This window comes from Salmo salar, chromosome ssa03, assembly GCF_905237065.1.
Source record: "Salmo salar chromosome ssa03, Ssal_v3.1, whole genome shotgun sequence".
NCBI lineage: Eukaryota > Metazoa > Chordata > Actinopteri > Salmoniformes > Salmonidae > Salmo > Salmo salar.
Genome location: NC_059444.1, coordinates 67,550,697 through 67,576,496, shown reverse-complemented (window position 1 = coordinate 67,576,496; position 25,800 = coordinate 67,550,697). Strand labels below are relative to the sequence as shown.

Here is a 25,800-nt window from a genome sequence, read left to right as displayed (position 1 = left end):
TCGGATAGCTCAAATCACCGTGGCTATAGAGCTTCCATGACCCTGGCCACAGCCAAGTTTAAAGGATATTAACCTACGTAAGATTTAATAACCTTTTAAAACCATGACCATAGAGAGACTGTCAACGAATACAGCAAAGAGCTGCTATTTTTATGAGTGAGTTCATGTTTAAGTTTATATTCAGCACTGTTATTGTTTTTATTCAACACAATTACAAAACGCGCTTCTCCGTACTTCCCCTTCGGGGGGCTCCAGCTGCAATGAATGAGTAGCCAAGTATCGATAGCCCTGCTTTTTATTATTATTAGCAGCTCGTCGTGTCGATTTTAAAATGAAGGAATATTTAACTTTCTCTGGTCATAGGAACAACATGAATTTGTGCATGAGGCAGATGCGGTGCGACTCGAGTTTCGCCATCAGGTGGAAGATGGTGTCCCCTCTCTCTGGTCAGCCTCACCGGACGAAAGGAAGGATCGTTTTGAACGGTCAGCCAACTTGGAATTCCAAGTCGGAAACTCAGCATCTTACTAGAGCTCCAACTTTTCAACCTGAAGATCACTGACGTTGTGATTTGACCTCCTTGACCATCAGATGCAGGTACCATCAGTCCAGTAAAATAAAAAAGCGAATTATTTCAATTCATGCTCCACAATGCCTCACAAGTGCTAAACCAACTGATCTATTTTGTTATCAAAGCTCAAGTTTTGAAATATAATATGGTCTGATTAACAATATTGGCCGGCCAATCATGTAGCCAATATGCTGTGATAATGTATTAGGCCTGCTGCCCAAACCTCATTCCTACAAAACTGTTTGTGTGAGGTTAATGTAAAAAAAATACTAATCTGAGCAATAGAGCTCAGCTTGCTTTTTGACTGCGAAAGTGATCTTGACTCAAAGGCTGGTGACCACTGATCTACATAATCTATGAGGCTGTGGAAGGATCCAAAGTGTGGATTTAAAAGAAAACATGAATCATCAGCGTACAATGACACCTTTGTTTTTAAGCCCTGGATTTCTAGGCCCTTGATATTATTGTTGGATCAGATTTTAACAGATACCATTTTGATGGCCGTAATAAATAGATATGCCAATAGTGTACAACCTTGTTTTACACCTCTTGACAGTTTAATACTTTCTGAAAAGTAGCCAATATTGACTATTTTACACCTAGAATTACTATACCATCTTACTATACCATCTATACCACTACCATCTTAAAAAGCATGCCCCTTTCAAAAAAATGTAGAACTACGAACAGATACAGCCCTTGGTTCACTTCAGACCTGACTGCCCTCAGCCAGCACAAAAACATCCTGTGGCGGACTGCACTAGCATTGAATAGTCCCCGCGATATGTAACTTTTCAGGGAAGTCAGGAACCAATACACGCAGTCAGTTAGGAAAGCAAAGGCTAGCTTTTTCAAACAGAAATTTGCACCCTGTAGCTCTAACTCCAAAAAGTTTTGGGACACTGTAAAGTCCATGGAGAATAAGAGCACTTCCTCTCAGCTGCCCACTGCACACTCTCACCACCGATAAATCCACGATAATCGAGAATTTCAATAAGCATTTCTCTACGGCTGGCCATGCTTTCCTCCTGGCTATCCCAACCCCGGCCAACAGCTCCGCACCCCCCGCAGCAACTTGCCCAAGCCTCCCCAGCTTCTCCTTCACCCAAATGTTCTGAAAGAGCTGCAAAACCTGGACCCCTACAAATCAGCTGGGCTAGACAATCTGGACCCTCTCTAAAATGATTTGCCACCATTGTTACAAACCCTATTACCGGTCTGTTCAACCTCTCTTTCGTATCGTTCGAGATCCCTAAAGATTAGAAAGCTGCCGTGGACCCAAACTGTTATAGACCTATATCATCCTGCCCTGCCTTTCTAAAGTCTTTGAAACCCAAGTTAACAAGCAGATCACGACCATTTCGAATCCCACCGTACCTTCACTGGTGTGCAATCCGATTTCCGAGCTGGTCACGGGTGCACCTCAGCCACGCTCAAGGTACTAAACGATATCATATCCGCCATCGATAAAAGACAGTACTGTGCAGCCGTCTTCATCGACCTGGCCAAGGCTTTTGACTCTGTCAATCACCGTATTCTTATCAGCAGACTCAACAGCCTTGGCTTCTCAAGTGACTGCCTCGGCTGGTTCACCAACTACTTTTCAGACAGAGTTCAGTGTGTCAAATTGGAGGGCCTGTTGTCCGGACCTCTGGCAGTCTCTATGGGGGTACCACAGGGTTCAATTCTCAGGCCGACTCTTGCTCTGTATGTACAGTGGGGGGAAAAAGTATTTGATCCCCTGCTGATTTTGTACGTTTGCCCACTTACAAAGAAATGATCAGTCTATAATTTTAATGGTAGGTTTATATGAACAGTGAGAGACAGAATAACAACAACAAAAAATCCATAAAAACGCATGTCAAAAATGTTATAAAATGATTTGCATTTTAATGAGGGATATAAATATTTGACCCCTCTGCAAAACATGACTTAGTACTTGGTGGCAAAACCCTTGTTGGCAATCACAGAGGTCATACGTTTCTTGTAGTTGGCCACCAGGTTTGCACACATCTCAGGAGGGATTTTGTCCCACTCCTCTTTGCAGATCTTGTCCAAGTCATTAATGTTTCGAGGCTGATGTTTGGCAACTCGAACCTTCAGCTCCCTCCACAGATTTTCTATGGGATTAAGGTCTGGAGACTGGCTAGGCCAGTCCAGGACCTTTAATGTCCTTCTTCTTGAGCCACTCCTTTGTTGCCTTGTCCGTGTGTTTTGGGTCATTGTCATGCTGGAATACCCATCCACGACCCATTTTCAATGCCCTTGCTGAGGGAAGGAGGTTCTCACCCAAGATTTGACAGTACATGGCCCCGTCAAATGATGCGGTGAAGGTGTCCTGTCCCCTTAGCAGAAAAACACCCCCAATGCATAATGTTTCCACCTCCATGTTTGACGGTGGAGATGGTGTTCTTGGGGTCATAGGCAGCATTCCTCCTCCTCCAAACACGGCAAGTTGAGTTGATGCCAAAGAGCTCCATTTTGGTCTCATCTGACCACAACACTTTCACCCAGTTGTCCTCTGAATCATTCAGATGTTCATTGCAAACTTCAGACGGGCATGTATATGTAATCTTGAGCAGGGGGACCTTGCGGGCACTGCAGGATTTCAGTCCTTCACGGCGTAGTGTGTTACCAATTGTTTTCTTGGTGACTATGGTCCCAGCTGCCTTGAGATCATTGACAAGATCCTCCCGTGTAGTTCTGGGCTGATTCCTCACCGTTCTCATGATCATTGCAACTCCACGAGGTGAGATCTTGCATGGAGCCCCAGGCCGAGGGAGATTGACAGTTATTTTGTGTTTCTTCCATTTGCGAATAATCGCACCAACTGTTGTCACCTTTTCACCAAGCTGTTTGGCGATGGTCTTGTAGCCATTCCAGCCTTGTGTAGGTCTACAATCTCGTCCCTGACATCCTTGGAGAGTTTTTTGGCCTTGGTCATGGTGGAGAGTTTGGAATCTAATTGATTGATTGCTTCTGTGGACAGGTGTCTTTTATACAGGTAACAAACTGAGATTAGGAGCACTCCCTTTAAGAGTGTGCTCATCTCAGTTCGTTACCTGTATAAAGACACCTGGGAGCCAGAAATCTTTCTGATTGAGAGGGGGTCAAATACTTATTTCCCTCATTAAAATGCAAATCAATTTATATCATATTTGACATGCGTTTTTCTCTATATTTTTGTTGTTATTCTGTCTCTCACTGTTCAAATAAACCTAACATTAAAATGATAGACTGATCATTTCTTTGTCAGTGGGCAACCATACAAAATCAGCAGGGGATCAAATACTTTTTTCCCCCACTGTATCAACGATGTCGCTCTTGCTGCGGGTGATTCCCTGATCCACCTCTACGCAGACGACACCATTCTGTATACATCTGGCCCTTCTTTGGACACTGTATTAACAAACCTCCAAACAAGCTTCAATGCCATACAACACTCCTTCCGTGGCCTCCAACTGCTCTTAAACACTAGTGAAATGAAATGCATGCTTTTCAACCGATCCCTGCCCACACCCGCCCGCAGACTAGCATCACTACTCTGGACGGTTCTGACTTAGAATATGTGGACAACTACAAATACCTAGGTGTCTGGCTAGACTGTAAACTCTCCTTCCAGACTCATATTAAACATCTCCAATCCAAAATTAAATCTAGAGTTAGCTTCCTTTTTCGCAACAAAGCCTCCTTCACTCACGCTGCCGAACATACCCTCGTAAAACTGACTATCCTACCGATCCTTGACTTCGGCGTTGTCATTTACAAAATAGCCTCCAACACTCTACTCAGCAAACTGGATGCAGTCTATCACAGTGCCATCTGTTGTGTCACCAAAGCCCCATATACCACCCCCAGCCCTGCGACCTGTATGGTCTCGTTGGCTGGTCCTCGCTACATATTCGGCGCCAAACCCACTGGCTCCAGGTCATCTATAAGTCTTTGCTAGGTAAAGCTTCCCCTTATCTCAGCTCACTGGTCACCATAGCAACACCCACCCGTAGCACGTGCTCCAGCAGGTATATCTCACTGGTCATCCCCAAAGCCAACACCTCCTTTGGCCGCCTTTCCTTCCAGTTATTTGCTGCCAAAGACTGGAACGAATTGCAAAAATCACTGAAGTTGGAGTCTTATCTCCCAAACTAACTTTAAGCATCAGCTATCTAAGCAGCTTACCGATCACTGCAGCTGTACACAGCCCATCTGTAAATAGCCCATCCAATCTACCTACCTCATCCCCATATTGTTTTTATTTACTTTTTTGCTCTTTTGCACACCAGTATTTCTGCTTCCACATCATCATCTGCACATCTATCACTCCAGTGTTAATTTGCTAAATTGTAATTACTTCGCTACTATGGCCTATTTATTGACTTACCTCCTCACGCCGTTTGCACACACTGTATATAGGTTGTATATAGCTTTATCTTGGCCAGGCCGCAGTTGTAAATGAGAACTTGTTCTCAGCTGGCCTACCTGGTTAAATAAAGGCAAAATATATTTTTTTAAATAAAATGCATAACTTTAACCCATTGTATACGAGATTTTCCAAAATGTAAATATTCCAGGCATTTATATATAATTTCCAGTCGTACTTTATCAAAAGCCTTTTCAAAGTCAGCTATGAATACCAGGCCTGGTTTGCCAGATTTTTCATGGTGTTCTATTGTTTCCAGTACTTGTCTTATATTATCTCCAATGTATTGTCTATGTAAAAAAACCTGTCTGATTAGGATGAATAATATCCAACAACAACTTCAGAATTCTATGCGCTATGAATTTTGCTAGAATTTTTGCATCACAACACTGAAGTGAAAGGGGCCTCCAATTTTTTTAATGGACTGGATTTTTATATTTTCCACGTGGGTCCTGTTTCAGTAATAATGAAATCAGACCTTCTTGTTGAGTATCTGATAATCTACCCTTTTTATAGGAGTGGTTAAAACATGCAAATAACAGTCCTCAGAGTACATCAAAAAAGGTTTGGTATACCTCAACTGGTATGCCATCCAGCCCTGGAGTTTTCCCAGACTTAAAGGCTTTAATTGCATCAAGAAGTTCCTCCTCTGTATTTTGGCCGTCACATGAGTCTTTCTATACAGCTGTTAATTTTACATTATTAATAAAACAAAAAACTCCTTACAATTAACTTCGATTAGTGGAGATGGAGGAGTCTGAAACGAGTACTTTTGTAAGGCTTGACGCTGGTAGAAACGAGAAGCAGGTACAGGGAGTGAACATTTAATAGCAACGGACATGGACAGGACAGGACAGCGTCTGGACATGAACGCATAACGACAATAATGCTGACACAGGGATCAAACGGGGGAGCAGACAAAAATAGGGAAGGCAATCAACAAAGTGAAGGAGTCCAGGTGAGTCCAATGAGCGCTGATGCGCGTAATGATGGTGACAGGTGTGCGTAATGAAAGGCAGCCTGGCGCCCTTGAGCGCCAGAGAGGGAGAGCGGGAGCAGGCGTGACAACTTTGTTCCCTCTTCCAAAATATTGTTTGGTGAATCATGGGTGACTTGTAAGTTTCAATAAATTATTTTTGGTTGCATTTCTATGTTGAAGATGAAAAAATTATGTGGTGCATTTTTCCCCATATTCCATCCAGTTCACTTTATTTTTTGTCATATATAACACTTGATCTTTCTTGAATAAGTTCCTCCATTTCTTATAGTTTTTCCTCTAACATATTCTGTGCCTCTATGGCACAGTTTTTATTGCTATCTATCTGTACTGTTGGTCCCTCTATTTCCTTTGATAATATGAGTTATTTTGACCTAAATTGCTTTTGTTTTAAAGATGAGTATTGAATTACATGGCCTCTAAATGCCCATTTTAAAAGTGTCCCATACAATAAGTAGATCTGCTGTGTCGATATTATGTCAGAAAAAGTAAGTTATAAATGATTCTGTCCTGGTTAAAAACAAGGTGTTATCCAATAACATTTAAATAAAATGTCCAATATCCTCACCCACGTGGAAATTCTATAAGAGTAATTATATAAGAATTATTTGACTACCTTTTAATCATAGTGATACATACTGAAATTTGAATTTTTGGTCCAGAAAGTAAGATGGAAGAAAGGATCAAATGAAGGACATCTGGAGTGCAAATGAGACACACACACACACACACACACAGATGGCAGGGTGGTCTCCAGGGGGACGTGTTGGCTGTGTCTCTTCTCTGCCATGGGACCATATGTGTCTAGAAAGAGAGAGTCACTGTTGTCGCTGGGGCCGCTGTGAACTGCATCAGGGAAGGACGGGTGAAGGAGGGGTGCCGATGGGGGGGAAGGGTTAAGAGAGGGGTGCAGAGGAGGAGGAGGAGGAGGTAAGGGAGGGGTGCAGAGGAGGAGGTAAGGGAGGGGTGCAGAGGAGGAGGTACGGGAGGGATGCAGAGGAGGAGGGGGTAAGGGAGAGGTGCAGAGAGGAGGAGAAGGTAAGGGAGGGGTGCAGAGAGGAGGAGAAGGTAAGGGAGGGGTGCAGAGAGGAGAAGGTAAGGGAGGGGTGCAGAGAGGAGAAGGTAAGGGAGGGGTGCAGAGGAGGAGAAGGGGGTAAGGGAGGGGTGCAGAGGAGGAGGAGGAGGGGGTAAGGGAGGGGTGCAGAGGAGGAGGAGGGGGTAAGGGAGGGGTGCAGAGGAGGAGGGGGTAAGGGAGGGGTGTGGAGGGGGTAAGGGAGGGGTGTGGAGGGGGTAAAGGAGGACTGCCAAGGGTGAAATGACAAATTGAGAAAGGTGAGAAGAGTACCAGATGATGAAATACAGGGAGGGGATAGAGAAAGATTGAGTGTGGAGGCACAGAAAGAGATGGTGGGAGAGTAGGAGTTTCCTTTACCTCCCTAAGAGAAAAACACAATAGATCTAGTAGAGAGGGGTTGAAGTGAAGGGACATAGTACACACCATTAAGAAAAAGAGTGGTTGTCGCCTGTACACACCATTAAGAAAAAGAGAGATTGTCGCCTATTATTGTAAGGAGAATGACAGTGTCTTGTTTAACCACTGTGAAGTGGTTACCATGGTAATTCCCAGCTTTCAGAGTGGTGCTATATCTGTTTGGTATCTGTGCAACAGGCCAATTTACAAGCAGCTTCACAGTCCCGCTCAGCCTCAGCACAATCACAACGATTATATGACTGACCGCATTGATAATCACTTTGCTGTGCTCGATCAGAGCCGATACACTGATCGCACCATCAAACGATTCACTCCATCCCTTTATCGCTTCTTTCTATCTCTTTTCTGATCTGGTTCTCTTGCTTTCTCATATCTCTACTGTTTATCTCTCTTTTACTCTGTTGCTCTTTTTATTTGCATTACTTTCTCTCTGAGAGTGGGTATAGTTTATGTATAATTTATGGTATAGTGTATGTATAGTTTATATATAATTTATGGTATAGTTTGTATATAGTTTATGCATAGTTTATGGTATAGATTATGGTATAATTTATGGTGTAGTGTATGTATAGTTTATGGTTTAGTTTATGGTTTAATTTATAGTATAGTTAATGGTATAGTGTATGTCTAGTTTATGGTATAGTTTGTTATTTAGTTTATAGTTTATGTATAGCTTATAGCATAGTTTATGGTATAGTTTATGGTATAGTTTATGGTATAGTGAATAGTATAGTTATAGTATAGCTTATGGTATAGTTATAGTATAGTTTATGGTATAGTGAACAGTATAAATATAGTATAGTTTATCGTATAGTTTACGTTATAGTGTATAGTGAATAGTATAATTATAGTATCGTTTATGGTTGTAACGGCTGTCTGAAGAGAGAGTAGACCAAGGTGCAGCGGAGTTAGTGTTCATCATGATTTTAATTGAACAACGTGAACACTATACAAAAACAAGAAAAAACTGACAGCCAAACAGTCCTGTCAGGTGCAAAACACTAAACAGAAACAATTACCCACAAAACCCAAAGGAAAAACATGGTCCTTATGTGTGACTCCCAATCAGCAACAACGAACTTCAGCTGTGCCTGATTGGGAGCCACACACGGCCCAAAACAAAGAAATACATAAAACCTAGAAAACGAACATAGAACGCCCACCCAATGTAACACCCTGGCCTAACCAAAATAAAGAACAAAAAACCCCTCTCTATGGCCAGGGCGTTACAATGGTGTAGTTTATGGTATAGTTTATGGTATAGTGAATAGTATAATTATGGTATAGTTTTGTATAGTTTATGGTATAGTTTATGGTATAGTTTATGGTATAGTTTATGTATAGTTTATAGTATAGTTTATAGTGTATAGTTTATGGTATAGTTTATGTATAGTTTATAGTATAGTTTATAGAATACAGTGAGGGAAAAAAGTATTTGATCCCCTGCTGATTTTGTACGTTTGCCCACTGACAAAGAAATGATCAGTCTATAATTTTAATGGTGGGTTTATTTGAACAGTGAGAGACAGAATAACAACAACAAAAAAATCCAGAAAAACGCATGTCAAAAATGTAATAAAATGACTAGCATTTTAATGAGGTAAATAAGTATTTGACCCCTCTGCAAAACATGACTTAGTACTTGGTGGCAAAACCCTTGTTGGCAATCACAGAGGTCAGATGTTTTTGTAGTTGGCCACCAGGTTTGCACACATCTCAGGAGGGATTTTGTCCCACTCCTCTTTGCAGATCTTCTCCAAGTCATTAAGGTTTTCGAGGCTGACGTTTGGCAATTCAAACCTTCAGCTCCCTCCACAGATTTTCTATGGGATTAAGGTCTGGAGACTGGCTAGGCCACTCCAGGACCTTAATGTGCTTCTTCTTGAGCCACTCCTTTGTTGCCTTGGTCGTGTATTTTGGGTCATTGTCATGCTGGAATACCCATCCACGACCCATTTTCAACGCCCTTGCTGAGGGAAGGAGGTTCTCACCCAAGATTTGACAGTACATGGCCCCGTCCATCGTCCCTTTGATGCGGTGAAGTCCCCTTAGCAGAAAAACACCCTCAAAGCATAATGTTTCCACCTCCATGTTTGACATTGGGGATGGTGTTCTTGTGGTCATAGGCAGCATTCCTCCTCCTCCTCCAAAACACGGCGAGTTGAGTTGATGCCAAAGAGCTCCATTTTGGTCTCATCTGACCACAACACTTTCACCCAGTTGTCCTCTGAATCATTCAGATGTTCATTGGCAAACTTCAGACGGGCATGTATATGTGCTTTCTTGAGCAGGGGGACCTTGCGGGCGCTGCAGGATTTCAGTCCTTCACGGCGTAGTGTGTTACTAATTGTTTTCTTGGTGACTATGGTCCCAGCTGCCTTGAGATCATTCACAAGATCCTCCCGTGTAGTTCTGGGCTGATTCCTCACCGTTCTCATGATCATTGCAACTCCACGAGGTGAGATCTTGCATGGAGCCCCAGGCCAAGTGTAGGTCTACAATCTTGTCCCTGACATCCTTGGAGAGCTCTTTGGTCTTGGCCATGGTGGAGAGTTTGGAATCTGATTGATTGATTCTGTGGACAGGTGTCTTTTATACAGGTAACAAACTGAGATTAGGAGCACTCCCTTTAAGAGTGTGCTCCTAATCTCAGCTCGTTACCTGTATAAAAGACACCTGGGAGCCAGAAATCTTTCTGATTGAGAGGGGGTCAAAAACGTATTTCCCTCATTAAAATGCAAATCAATTTATAACATTTTTGACATGCGTTTTTCTGGAGTTTTTTGTTGTTATTCTGTCTCGTACTGTTCAAATAAACCTACCATTAAAATTTTAGACTGATCATTTTTTTGTCAGTGGGCAAACGTACAAAATCAGCAGGGGATCAAATACTTTTTTCCCTCACTGTAGTTTATAGTATAGTTTACGGCATAGTTTATGGTATAGTTGTCACGGCTATCGAAAGGAGCAGACCAAAGTGCAGCGTGGTTGTAGTTCCACATTTTTATTTAATCCGTGAAACTTTGCAATACATAAATAACTGAATTGGACAAAACAAACTGTGACGCAGAGAAACAAACACTACTCAAAATATAATAACCCAACAAAACCCAGGAAGAAAAACCCCTACTTAAATATGATCTCCAATTAGAGACAACGAGGACCAGCTGCCTCCAATTGGAGATCAACCCAAAAAACAACAACATAGAAATAGAAAAACTAGAACTTAAACATAGAAATACAAAACATAGAAAAACAAAACATAGAAAAACACAAAACACCCCCTGTCACGCCCTGACCTACTCTACCAATCAAAAATAACCTCTTACTATGGTCAGGACGTGACAATAGTTTATGGTATAGTTTATGGTATAGTTTATGGCAGAATTTTGCCTCTATCAGCTCCATGTAGCATTAGCCTGGTTCTCCTGAGAAGGTTTCTTTACTGACCTGATTGGCCCTGGATGGAGCCTACATATACCTGCATGTAAAGTAATACTGTATGTGTGTATAATGTACGTATGTGTATGATATAAGCAGATTATGTGTCACGATTGTCGTAAGGAGTGGACCAAAACGCAGCGGGAAAATACATACTCATCTTCTTTTTTTTTTATTTAAAGAAGGAAAACCAAAATAAACACGTATACAAAACAAGCGACTCCAAACAGTCCCGTCAGGTGCAACAAACACTAAACCAGGAAATAACTACCCACAAACCCCCATAGAACAACCACCCCTATAAATAGGACCTTCAATCAGAGGCAACGAGAAGCAGCTGCCTCCAATTGAAGGTCAACCCAATAAACACCACATAGAAATAGACCAACTAGAAATAACAGAAATACACTAACCTAGAACATAACCCAAACAACCCCGAAACACCCTAAACAAACACCCCCTGCCACACCCTGACCAAACTACAATAACAAACAGCCCCTTTACTGGTCAGGATGTGACATTATGTTCCAGTATCTAGTTGTACTGTATGTGACAGCTGAAGACATACACCCGCTTGTGCAATGTGATTAGAGTGAACTCGTCAGTCACAGCTCCACAGCACGGATGACTGATCCCTTTACGCTCAAGCAGAAAGCAGAGACACCTCAGTGGTCCTGGCAGAGGGACATGCTTCACTCAACACCCCAGAGACCAGTTAGCAGCATCATCCAATTCTGTTTTACTCACTCATTCTCACTCTCTTCAGCTTCTGCTCTCCTTCTCTAGGTTCCTCCCTCTTCATTTCTCTCCTCTCTTTTGCCTCTCTTCCTGCATCTCTGTGCTTTTCACACTAAAGACAGACTCTGTTCCTCATCTGCAGCTGTGGCTTAGCTGTTTGGCTGGCAACAGGGAATTTAGAGGGATTTAACAGAGGAGATTTTGGGAAAAGAGAGCATGAAATGAAAGAGTTCAAGAATGGAGGGGAAGGACAACGAGAGAAAGGGAGAGAGAAATCCTAACCTACTTTTCCGGTTGGGGACTGGGAGGAAAAATCTATAAAGGTTGACTGACATAGAAAAAGACATGAGGGAGGAAGGAGTGGGTAAGAGAAGAGTGATATAACACAAGACTAAAGGGTTATGGTTGGTAAGACTATAGAAATCACAGCATTAGAACATAGTAAACCGAAAACAACCAGAATGATTAACCATACATGTCAACCATAGAAACAGCAAATGTTCAGCTGTTTACGCTGAAATAAGTGCGTTGAAAACAGTTATTTTCCCTTCAAATCAGAGAGCTATAGCTATCAATGTCCATGAAGTGCACTCACATATTAGTTAATTTGCGTGTGTGTGTGTGCGTGCGTGCGTGCGTTCATGCATGCACGCGCGTTTACAGATTTCATTCAACCGCGATAGTGCTTGTTCCCTCTTGTAACGGTTCATGTTGAACAAATGGTTTTAATAAACCCCAGCCTGGCCAGCTGTTCCAACGCTCCGTGGAGATGTGGTACAGCCTGGATCCTCTTCATATTAACATGATACTGTATACACTATACAATCCCAGCCACTACTGTATGTACTAGATGGGATCTAACTCCAAAGCCACAAGGCACTTAACACTTCCTTTATGTATCATTCATAGTGTTGTAGGCTGTAGCTTATTCTCTCTGCACCAGAGGATAATCAACTCAATCCACTGTGACATGTACCCTACATGGTAGACCTATCTAAAGTCCAGTGTATGTTGAGGTGATTCAGGTCAGATTCCACTGTAGGTGATGACAAACAAACAAACAAACAAACAAACAAACACAATAGCAGTAGAGGTGGTATACCATGTACCATAATGCATCTGTTTATGGGATTGGAATTGTCAGCATTCCATTTCCCCACACACTCATCTTAACAGAGTCAGCTGTTGGACCAGAGTGGTGTGTGTCGGTTCGCTGAGCATCCGTAGCCCTGTGTGTGTGTGTGTGTGCGTGCGTGCATGCGTGTGTGTGTGTGTGTGTGTGTGTGTTAATAAGCCCTATCTGAGGAACAATGGTCCTGCTCCAGTGTGTGTTGTTGTCAGGAGGCTGCTGTTGTTCTTGTCACTCTCAGTTTTATTATCTGTGTTTATCTGGGATCTAACAGGCCTCTTGGAATTAGCCTCAGATGATTACCTAGGGCTGTTATCTCCCTGCCTCATCTCCTCCTTATCTTATTTCTGCCTCTTCTCCCTGTCTTCACATCTCCTTCCCCCTCTTTCCCACGTGATTAGAACTGATTACCAACTTGGTTTGGAGAAGACACATATTTTGATATGCACAGTAAAGATATTTACCCAGTTGCATACACACAAACACAAACTGACTCCTCCAACTTGCTCTAACTCTGGCAGGAATGTTTACACACAGACACATGCACACATACACACACACATACACACACACACACCCCAATAGGGTCAGGGTCCAGTTCATCCCACTTGTCAGAGCTTTTCTCTGATTCAGCGGCAGACGAGGGTGAAGTGCAGGACATGTTCTCTGTTCTCTTCTCCTGTTCGCTCTGTCTCCACGCAACGCATATTAGACTGATGTCACAGCCCAGGCACATGATTGGTTTGATACTATTCTTAGTCTGTTGAGGGGATACTGCCTGTCTGCAGTAGGTTGAGGTAAGTAAGGTTGAGGTAAAACATTTTGTTTAATTCCAGTCAATTTAGGAAGTATGCTGAAATTCACATTTCAATTCCAATTCCCTTCAATGCTTTTCAATAAAGAAAGTTGGAATTGGAATTAGAATTTGGTTTACTTCCTGAATTGACTGGGATTGAAATGTAATTGATCCCAACCCTCCTGTGTGTTTTCCACTCTCTCTCTCCTTTCCTCCTCAGAGGTGTGGTGGAGTGGGTCTAATAGCACTGTGAACAAACACTTCCTGTAGAGTACCCTTCTGCTTCACATCAGTCAACTGGTGCTGTGTAGAAACAGACATGTTACGTGATTGTGTTGTAGACAGCACATTGACTGTCGTACTTAACTTCCTTGACATTAAACACTAACACTCCAGCAATGTTACCTTGCCTCCTTAAGAGAGCAGTAAGAATAGAGACACGCAGCAGAGCGAGCTCCAGCGTGATGGAGGGGATCATTCAAAAGACGTCAGTTGAAATAATGTGCAACATGATTCACCATGCAGACAGGATCCAGGCACATCCGTGAATAATTCATTGCTACAGTTTGCTCTCTCTCTCTCTCTCTCTCTCTCTTTCCCTCGTCCCTCTCTTTCTGTATCCCTCTCCATCTCGACACGCACTTCTATCTCCCTCTCTGTACTGATTGTATCTCCAAAGTGTTTTCATCTGCTCTAATTCTGGAGGATGTAGCTATTAGCAGTGGTGAAAGAGGGATGGTTGTACAGTATTGACAATGTAATATGCTTCCGAACAGGATCACCACCCTACTCCTGAACAGCTTTTAGCAGACTGAGAATCAGTGTTTCAGAGTACTGATCCATGCAGAAGTGGGATGGGATGAAGCCCAATACCTCACTTCCCTAACACATGCTAACAGATTTACTGTGTGGACATATGTTTGTCAGTCAGCGGTGCCCTCGGCAACCTCTAGTTTATGTTGATCATCTCCTTCCTATTTGATGACATGGTTCATATTAGAGTTAGTTTAATGTTGCTATGGAACCATTAGTCGCTATGATGTATGTTTCCCTAATGGAGGGGGAGTGCGATTAGGCACGCACATAGGAACGCAGAGCCTTTGCTTCAGAGGCTGTTAGCTCATTCAAGCTCTCCAGTCTTAATTTTTCTTAGATCTGAGACTTTTATTTCTCTCTCATTTCTATAAATAAGGGAAGGTAATATGTTATTCTCTGCTATTCCGCTGTATTGTGGATCCCGAGTGCATTTTACATGTATATTTCATGAGAACATAACTTGGATTCAGTTATGCTTTAGTGTTAGGGAGGCTATCAGCTTAAGTCCTTGCTGTTGGAATGATAAACACATGGTTTTCTACAGAAGAACATGCAAATGTTTTGTTGTGGCAAGTCGTTCCGGAAACTGGAAATAGTTGATGTTGTCTGAATACCGTGCATAAAAGAGTGAGTTTCACAGTTCAGGGCCCTCAGTAAACCAATCAGCACATGCACTCAGTGGGTGTGCAATGGAGCTACAATTATCTGGTTTCTGCGGCTGTCACGAGCCTGGCACGTTCCTCGCTCCAACGGTGGGTATTTTTTGTAACACAAATGAATGTCTGGACTCCTGCGAATGTGATGTTGATGATGAGGGTTTCAAATGAAACTGTGTGGGTGTGAACATGGGGATCACTAGCCACGCGCTAACATTAGACCACGTGTTGTGTGAGAGAGTTGAGGTCTGTGTGGGCATGTGGCTTTCCGAGAACTTGTGCATAGCCTAAATTAAATCAAATAACTTGTTGTTTTCAAGACATGCGCCCTCTCGCTCAGTTCAGGGTCCTCAATAAAGCTAACTGGATCTTTCACAGCCTCTTTCTCTCTCTCTCTGTCTCTCTTTCTCTGTCTCTCGCTCTCTCTGTCTCTCGCTCTCTCTCTCTCTTTCTCTCTTTCTCTCTTTCTCTGTCTCTGTCTCTCTGTCTCTGTATCTCTGTCTCTCTGTCTGTCTCTCTGTCTCTGTCTCTCTGTCTCTGTCTCTGTCTGTCTCTCTCTCTCTGTCTGTCTCGCTCTGTCTGTCTGTCTGTGTCTCTCTTTCTCTCTCTGTCTGTCTCGCTCTGTCTCTCTGTCTCTCTGTGTCTGTCTCTCTCTCTGTCTCTCTCTCTCTCTGTGTGTCTCTCTCTCTCTCTCTGTGTGTGTCTCTCTCTCTCTCTCTACAGATCCTGATGGGGGAGCTGGTGGCATTCTTTCTGAAGGCCGAGGGGACGCAAGAGAAGACCATAGTGACAGCAGACTGCTGCTACTTCAACCCCCTGCTGCGACGCATCGTCCGCTTCCTAGGTAACCACTACAGCCTCTAGGGTTTAGACCAACACCACCCAGCCCTGCCTGAACTAGTCTTGAATGATTAGTGTGTCTAACAAGATGATATAAACACACCTGGAATTGGAAATATCTATAAAAGGGTATCTGAATTTGATGTCTTTTTAAAGGAAAATGTAGATGTTGATTGGATTTGTCACTGTGCACAGGATATAACTGGTATAAAACAGTACAGTGAGAGCTCTTTCTCAACAGTGCAGTGATAACAATAATAATAATAATATAGTAATAATAATAATAATAATAATAGATAATAATAATAATGCTAATAATTATTATAATAATAGTATAGATAATAATAATTATAATAATCATAATGCTAATAATTATTAGAATAATAGTATAGATATAAAAAATTATTATAATAATAATGATAATAAATATTATAATAATGTAGATAATAATAATTATAATAATAATATAGATAATAATAATAATGATAATAATAATAATTATTATAATAGTATTAATAATATAGATATTAATAATAATATAGATAAATAATAATAATATAGAAAATAATAATAATAAAAATAATAATAGCTATAATAATATAGATAATATAGATATAAATATACATATTAATGATAATATAGATAATAATAGTAATATAGATAATATAAATAATAATAATATAGATAATAATAATATAGATAATAATAATAATAATAATATAGATAATAATAATAATAATATAGATATTATAAATAATATAGAAAATGATAATATAGAAAATAATAATAATATTATAAATAATAATATAGAAAATAATAATAATTTAGATAATAATAAAAATAATAATAATAATAATAAAATAGATAATAATAATAATAAAATAGATAATAATAATAATAATATAGATATAAATATGATTAATAATATAAATAATAATATAGATAATAATAATATAGATAATAATATAAATAATAAAATAGATAATAATAATAATATAGATAAATATGAATAATAATATAGATAATTATATAAATAATAATATAGATAATAATAATAATAATATGATAATAATAATGATAATAATATAGATAATAATAATAATAATAATTTAGATAATAATATAAAATGTAAGAAAAAAAACACAAGATGTACGATATAAGTTTGAGTAGAGGCGTAACTGAATGAACACCAGAGACAGAGTGCAATATGAAATTGTATTAAATAATTTGCGGTATGGCCTCACCGAGGAATGCTCCTCGGAGCCAGACAGGGAGTCCTTTGCTGGACAGCTGGCATCAAACCCCCCGGCTAGCGGAACGGAGTTCCAATGACAGGCCTTAAGGTTATTATATCTGCTGGTTGTGGGAAGGTGGATGGTTGTCGAAAACTGCTGCTGAAAAACAGCAAGTGAGAGAACATGGGTAAGTTGACATAGAAATACATCCTAAGATTGACACCCATTGGTTGAAAGAGAGGAAAGTGATAGGTTAAACAGTAAGCCTGCCGAATGTGCATTATTGTGCCGTGCTTATAGGCTAAAGGTAAATAGGTGAATGACATTCTGCACATGGCTAATAGGATATAGGAGAAGAACTAGATGCTGTGCTGATGAAGAAACGTTTGTATTCATTCCCACTATGCCCGTATAATAGCAAACAGAGTGAATTATATTTTGCGGCTTGATGAAGTTAAACAAGCATTCAGACCAGCCTTCCTGATTGAACTTGCTACATTTGAAGAAACATGAGAATGCAAGTAACACAATAGAACAGGAAGAGACATGCCTCAGCAGTTTGTGATGGTGATGGCTAAAACTGATGTGAAGAATTTCATACATACAGTTGAAGTCGGAAGTTTATATACACTTAGGTTGGAGTCATTAAAACTCATTTTTAAACAATTCCACAAATTTCTAGTTAACTTTTTTGGGATAGGGGGCAGTATTCAGAAATTCAGATGAATACGCGCCCAAATTAAACTGCCTGCTTCTCAGGCCCAGAAGGTAGGATATGCATATTATTAGTAGATTTTGATAGAAAACACTCTAAAGCTTCTAAAACTGTTTGAATGATGTCTGTGAGTATAACAGAACTCATATGGCAGGCAAAAACCTGAGAAAAAAATCCAACCAGGAAGTGACTTGTAGTTTTTCTATCTAATCCCTATCGAAACTACAGTGTCTGTGGGGTCATTTTGCACTTCCTAAGGCTTCCATTGGCTGTCAACAGCCTTTAGAAACGTGTTTCATCCTTCTACTGTTACTGGGCAGAGAATAGAAGCTCAGTCAATCAGTGGACTGACTGGGACTAGTGAGTTGTTTACTGTGCGGGCACGTTGGCACGCCGCTCCTTCTTTTTCCTCTGTAATGAATATGCTATTGTCCGGTTGGAATATTATCAACGTTTTATGTTAAAAAGACCCTAAGGATTGATTGTAAACATCGTTTGACATGTTTCTACGGACGGTAATGGAACTATTTGACTTTTTGTCTCTGGTTTTACACTCGCAAACTATAGTTTTGGCAAGTCGGTTAGGACATCTACTTTGTGCATGACACAAGTCATTTTTCCAACAATTGTTTACAGACAGATTAGTTCACTTGAAATTCACTGTATCACAATTCCAGTGGGTCAGAAGTTTACATACACTAAGTTGCCTTTAAACAGCTCGGAACATTCCTGAAAATGATGTCATGGCTTTAGAAGCTTCTGATAGGTTAATTGACATCATTTGAGTCAAATGGAGGTATACCTGTGGATGTATTTCAAGGCCTACCTTCAAACTCAGTGCCTCTTTGCTTGACATCATTGGAAAATCAAAAGAAATCAGCCAAGACCTCAGAAAACAAATTGTAGACCTCCACAAGTCTGGTTCATCCTTGGGAGCAATTTCCAAACGCCTGAAGGTACCACGTTCATCTGTACAAACAATAGTACGCAAGTATAAACACCATGGGACCATGCAGCCGGCATACCGCTCAGGAAGGAGACGCGTTCTGTATCCTAGAGAACGTACTTTGGTGTGAAAAGTGCAAATCAATCCCAGAACAACAGCAATGGTCCTTGTGAAGATGCTGGAGGAAACAGGAGCAAAAGTATCTATATCCACAGTAATATCGACATATCCTGAAAGGCCGCTCAGCAAGGAAGAAGCCACTGCTCCAAAACCGCCATAAAAAAGCCAGACTACGGTTTGCAACTGTACATGGGGACAAAGATCATACTTTTTGGAGAAATGTCCTCTGGTCTGATGAAACAAAAATATAACTGTTTGGCCATGTGACCATTGCTATGTTTGGAGGACAAAGGGGGAGGCTTGCCAGCCGAAGAACACCATCCCAACCGTAAAGCATGGGGCAGCATCATGTTGTGGGGGTGCTTTGCTGCAGGAGGGACTGGTGCACTTCACAAAATAGATGGCATCATGAGGCAGGGAAAATTATGTGGATATATTGAAGCAACATCTCAAGACATCAGTCAGGAAGTTAAAGTTTGGTCGCAAATGGGTCTTCCAAATGGACAATGACCCCAAGCATACTTCCAAAGTTGTGGCAAAATGGCTTAAGGACAACAAAGTCAAGGTATTGGAGTGGCCATCACAAAGCCCTGACCTCAATCCTATTGAAACTTTGTGGGCAGAACTGAAAAAATGTGTGCGAGCAAGGAGGCCTACAAACCTGACTCTGTTACACCAGCTCTGTCAGGAGGAATGGGCCAAAATTTGCCCAATTTATTGTGGGAAGCTTGTGGAAGGCTACCCGAAAGTTTTGACCCAAGTTAAACAGTTTAAAGGCAATGCTACCAAATACTAATTGAGTGTATGTAAACTTCTGACCAACTGGGAATGTGATGAAAGAAATAAAAGCTAAAATAAATCATTCTCTCTACTATTATTTTGACATTTCACTTTCTTAAAATATAGTGGTGATCCTAACTGACCTAAGACAGGGAATTTACTAGGATTAAATGTTAGGAATTGTGAAAAACTGAGTTTAAATGTATTTGGCTAAGGTGTATGTAAACTTCCGACTTCAACTGTATTTGCATGTTCATCACTTCAGGTGATCATGAAGGCTTTTGCAATTCCACACCTCAGCTGATAACAGCGGCTCCCAGGTAGGCTGGGGATAACTAAACTCCTCCTCTTTTAGTTGGCTGTCATTGCTCTCTCTCGCTCTTTCTCTCTCTCCCTCAGGGGTGTTCTCCTTCGGCCTGTTCACCACCACCATCTTTGCCAACGCGGGTCAGGCGGTTACAGGAAACCAGACGCCTCACTTCCTGTCTGCCTGCCGGCCTAACTACACGGCCCTGGGGTGCACATCCAACATGCAGTATATCACCCAGCCCCGTGCCTGCACTGGAAACCCCCTGGTAGTGGCATCCGCACGCAAATCCTTCCCCTCCAAGGACGCAGCCCTCAGTGTCTACTCTGCAGTCTACACTGTGGTAGGTTCTGGTCTGGGGAGTAGGAGTTTGGACAGTTCGATACACATGTTATGGTATACCACCCTATAGTATAGAGTTGATACCCAGCCTACAGTATTACAATTCCTGACAGTCCTCCTGGTCTCCTCCCCCCTACCTGTCTGTCTCAGATGTATGTGACGCTGGTATTCCGGACCAAAGGCACTCGGCTGACCAAGCCTACGGTCAGCCTGACCCTGCTATGCCTGGCCATGCTGGTGGGGGTGGTCAAGGTGGCAGAGTACCGCAACCACTGGGCCGATGTCCTGGCCGGCTTCTTCACTGGAGGAGCCATCGCTGTGTTTCTGGTGAGAGGGAGGGAGGGGAGGGAGGGAAGGATGGAGGGAGCTGCTGAGGGAATGGTGAGGGAGAAGAGGGTGGTTAGGGAAGTCATTATTCAGGGAGATGAGGGTGATAGAACACAACAGTAATGTATATTGATGACATTTTACATTGATATTTAAGTTCAAAAGCACAGGGGCTGTTAATCCTGGTACTTCTCGCCATGGGATGAGAAATGTCTCTCTCACTTTCACTTACAAAAAAAGAGATGCTAACCTTCCCTGTTATTGTTGTGGTAAGAGGTTATTCATGATTCATTCTTGACTATCTTTAATAATGTTAGCATCCACATTAATGTAGAAGTGTTTAGAAACATTCTATTCTTATTTACAATAAAAGTGACTTCAAAATGACACAATACATTATTTACCATTCATTTCTATTGGGCACAAAATGATGTGAAACACAGGCAAAACGAACAGTAAATGCATCCAACAAGTTTGTAGAGTCACATGCTTGATGTAATCATTGTGTGTTAGGAAAATGGGACCAAATACTAAACTTTTTACTACTTTCATACACCCAGCGGTGTCAGAGGAAGGTCTTAAAAACTGTCAAAGACTCCAGTCACCCAAGTCATAGACTGTCCTCTCTGCTACCTCACTGCAAGCGGTACCGGAGTGCCAAGTCTGTGACCAAACTGAGCAATCGGGGGAGAAGGGCCTTGGTCAGGGAGGTGAACAAGAACCCGATGGTCACTCTGACAGAGCTCTAGAGTTCCTCTGTGGAGATGGGAGTACCTTCCAGAAGGACAACCATCTCTGCAGCACTCCACCAATCAGGCCTTTATGGTAGAGTGGCCAGACGGAAGCCACTCCTCAGTAAAAGGCACATGACAACCCGCTTGGACTTTGCCAAAAGGCACCTAAAGACTCACTCAGCAACACTGTCTGGAGGAAACCTGGCACCATCCCTACAGTGAAGCATGGTGGTGGCAGCATCATGCTGTGGGGATGTTTTTCAGCAGCAGGGACTGGGAGACTAGTCAGGATCGAGGCAAAGATGAATGGATCAAAGTACAGAGAGATCCTTGATGAAAACCTGCTCCAGAGCGCTCAGGACCTCAGACTGCGGTGAAGGTTCGCCTTCTAACAGTACAAAGCACACAGCCAAGACAACGCAGGAAGGGCTTTGGAACAAGTCTCAGAATATCCTTGAGTGGCCCAGCCAGAGCCCGGACTTGAACCCGATCGAACATCTCTGGAGAGACCTGAAAATAGCTGTGCAGCAACGCTCCCCATCCAACCTGACAGAACTTGAGAGGATCTGCAGAGAAGAATGGGAGAAACTCCCCAAATAGCCAAAAGTGCTTCAACAAAGTACTGAGTAAAGGGTCTGAATACTTATGTAAATGTGTTATTTCATTTTTTTATTTCATAAATTTGCAAAAATGTCTAAAAACCTGTTTTTGTTTTGCATTATAGGGTATTTTGTGTAGATTGATGGGGAAAATGTTATACATTTTTGATTAAGGCTGTAACGAAAGCAAAATGTGGAAAAAGTCAAGGGGTCTGAATACTTTCCGAAGGCTCTGTATTATATTACATCAATTACCTCAACTACCTTGTACCCCTGCACATTGACTCAGTACTGGTACTCCTTGTGTATATATCCTTCTTATTGTTTTTGTAGTCTTACTATTTAGTTTTTTTTTTGCAAATATTTGTCTTACATTTTAACTCTGCAATATTGGAAATGGGCTCGTAAGTAAGCATTTTACTGTAAAGTCTACACCTGTTGTATTCGGGCACATGAGACCAATACAATTTGATTTGATGAATTTGTCCCAATACTTTTGGTCCCCTAAAATGGGGGGACTATATACAAAATGTTCTGTAACTTCTAAATGGTTCACCCGATATGGATGACAATACCCTCAAATTAAAGCTGACAGTCTGCACTTTACACTCATAGTCATTGTATCATTTTAAATCCAAAGTTCTGGAGTACAGAGCCAAAAAAATCACACAATTATCACTGTCCCAATACTTTTGGCATTACCTTTTCTTCTCTTATTAACTCAGTTTTTCCCTCTCTCTCTCTCTCTCTCTCTCTCTCTCTCTCTCTCTCCCGTTCTCTCTCTTTCTCACTCTCACTCCTCTCTCTCCAGGTGACTTGTGTGATCAACAACTTCCAGCAGACGAGGCCCCCTCCCCCTCCCCCGCGGCCACAGCGCCCTGAGTCGGTGCTAGGCATGCCCATGGTGGCTCTGCCCTGTGTGGAGAGTCCTCTCGAAAAGTTAAGTGGAACTCAGGTAAGGGGTGGGGTGGGTGAGCAGCAGAGCTGCACATGGGGGGGGGGGGGCAGACATGCACCCCTTCTCTCCCCTTCTGTCGTCCTCCCAATCCCAAAAGAGGATGTCCCCTCACAGCGCATTCCCCAGCACCACCTCTTAACCCTCAACCCCGACCAAAGCACAAGAACACCAAACCTTGTCTTTGAGCCAGTAACCCTTTACTCAGAAAATATGTGTCTCTTTAGAGAGAGCCGTTTGCGGTAGTCAATTCCTCAGCATTCATTCACCATCCCTCAGTGGTTGAAGCTTTGATGGCCTCTTAGAACTTTGAAGTGAATGAGAAGTGCACTGTGAGCTCTTTAGATAAGGGAGAGCAGAAGGCACTGGGGAAGGACAACCTGTTGGAAGTGTGATTCAAGGGAGCAGCTTTGAGATTGCTTGTGTCTCCTCTTGTCTGTCACCTACACTAACCCTCACCTGACCTCCTCTCCCCTGTCTCCCACCTTGCTCTTTTCCCTTATCCCTCACTTGATCTCTATCCTTCTATCTATGTCACCAGCATCCTGCACTCTCCTCCTCCTGCCCTCCCTACCATCCCTACGTTCACCAGCCATTCTGACCAACTTTTGATCTGTTTCTCTTGCTCCTCACTCGTTTTTCTTTTTTTCATCACTCTTTCCACCCCATCTTTCTCTCTCTGTCTCTTTCATTCCCTCTCTCTCTCCTTCTTCCTCTCTCTCTTCTCTTCTGTCCCTCCCTCTCTCTTTTTCACTCCTCTCTCTCCCCTGCAGACTCCGAGGGGATCTCCTTTCACAGAGATCACATGACCATCAGCCGTATCGGTTCCCCGCCACCCCAGATGTCCTCATTCCGTCTCGCTCCATTTCCAGCGAAGTCTAGACCAGCCACACGAACATGAACACTCACACGAACACCACTGTGCCGCCCACCCGGCAGGCCGCTACTCCACCCTCTACAGATCCTACTCCACACAGGTCTAGACTGTCAAAACACACTCACACAAACACAACACACACAGCATACTCAGACCTCTACAAACCTCCCCCTAACCTTGTCCAAGCCCAAATCCCTGGGGGAACCGAGAGGTGAGCTCTCAAAGTGAGACTCACAAAGACTTAACAGCTTTCCAGCTGAACATTCACTACAGTGTCAGGTACAGGTATGCCTCTTTCATTTAGTTGTTTTCTGAGGCTTCTTTTTTGTTTTGCAGACTTTTTTTGAATGTGCTTCATTGTGTGAAGTACACATTTCACTGATATCACAAGGTGATGTTTCATCTTCTACGTGCTTGTAAGGAGAAACTGTCAGAATCCATTTGAGAACTGTGTTCTTTTATGTTTTCAACTGTCTGTTGGAGATGTCCTCACAGGCAATGCAGCCAGTCATCCTGAAACCCTTCAGTCATTTGTGTCTCTGTACACTTTTAAGAAGAATCCAAACAACCGCTCAATGAACGCTCTCTGCTGGCTTTAGGGCTCATTTTCAGTATCCTAGAATGCGCAAATCATCAAATATCTGCACGAGTCAACAAACTCAAGTGAACAAATGTTTATGGACCAATCACTTTCTGTAGCAACGGTGGTACTTAATTACTGTACCTTCCAAATACAGCATAGAGACAACACACACAGATCAGGATCCTGGTAGGTCTACACACACTGCATTAGCTCTCTGGCAGACCTCTCTTCAGCTCTGCATGACATTACACAGGTCAAAGGATTCTGTTCATATCACTGAGGAGAAGACAATACAAGAACAAACAGGATAAAACTGCAGACGGTTTATTTTTCTCCGCTTTCGATTGGTTGCAGCTGCAGCAAGTCAGCATGAAATATATATATATATACATACAAATTTGGTAAGACCGGATGAGACACATTTTGAAATACATCACAAGTGACAGGACATGAGCTTTGTACAGTACAAAACATTTTCTTTTACACTCAATGTATCTGGACAGGGAACCTTGGTTACCAAAGCTTTGTCATTGTGATGTTACTAAAATACTTGTTTACTTACACATCCCTTTTGCCTGGAATGGAACGGATCACATCGGCATGGAACGGAACGCCACACTGGAAAACCAAGATTCCCTGTCTCTGGGCTGTAGAGAGATATTATTGGACTTTGCCTATTCATGTGATAATGTGATTTATTTATGAGGAGATTAATCATAGATGTATTTATTTGATGTGTATATATGGTGTGCTTGCCACAAACAGTTTCATTTTGATTTGCACAGCCCTCACTCATATCCAGTGGTGTAAAGTACTTAAGTAAAAATACTTTAAAGTACTACTTAAGTAGTTTTTGGGGGTATCTGTACTGTACTTTACTATTTATATTTTTGCCAACTTTTACTTGTACTTGACTACATTCCTAAAGAAAAGTATGTACTTTTTACTCCATACATTTTCCCTGACAGCCAAATAACTTTTTATGCTTAGCAGGACAGGAAAATGGTCCAATTCATGCACTAATCAAGAGAACATCCCTGGTCATCCCTACTGCCTCTGATCTGGAGGAGTCGCAAAACACAAATGCTTTGTTTGTAAATATGTGAGTGTTGTAGTGTGCCCCTGGCTATCCGTAAATTAAAAAGATTTGCTTAATATAAGGAATTTGAAACTATTTCTACTTTTACGTTTAACTAAGTATATTTTAGCAATTACATTTACTTTTGATACTTAAGTATATTTAAAACCAAATACTTTTAGACTTTACTTATGTAGTATTTTACTGGGTGACTTTCACCTGAGTCATTTTCTATTAAGGTATCTTTATTTTTACTCAAGTATGATAATTGGGTACTTTTTCCACCACTGCTCATATCTCACCCTCCAC

General features: G+C 41.7%; 1 protein-coding gene across 3 annotated transcripts in view; it reads left to right on the top strand.

Annotated features, from left to right (window-relative positions):
• plppr2a (phospholipid phosphatase related 2a) overlaps positions 1–24,709 on the top strand; it is a 56,728-nt gene extending 32,019 nt beyond the window's left edge. The window contains exons 4-8 of one of the 3 annotated variants that reach the window (XM_014193518.2): positions 15,777–15,897; positions 20,089–20,339; positions 20,489–20,665; positions 22,810–22,937; positions 23,727–24,709. In XM_014193518.2, the coding sequence (XP_014048993.1) occupies positions 15,777–15,897; positions 20,089–20,339; positions 20,489–20,665; positions 22,810–22,937; positions 23,727–23,835 (786 nt within the window). In that variant the 3' untranslated portion in view covers positions 23,836–24,709. Of the gene's footprint in view, positions 1–15,776; positions 15,898–20,088; positions 20,340–20,488; positions 20,666–22,809; positions 22,954–23,494 lie in introns of all 3 variants that reach the window. The other 2 variants (XM_014193520.2, XM_014193519.2) reach the window with 2 other exon arrangements.
• Positions 24,710–25,800: the final 1,091 nt, after the last annotated feature.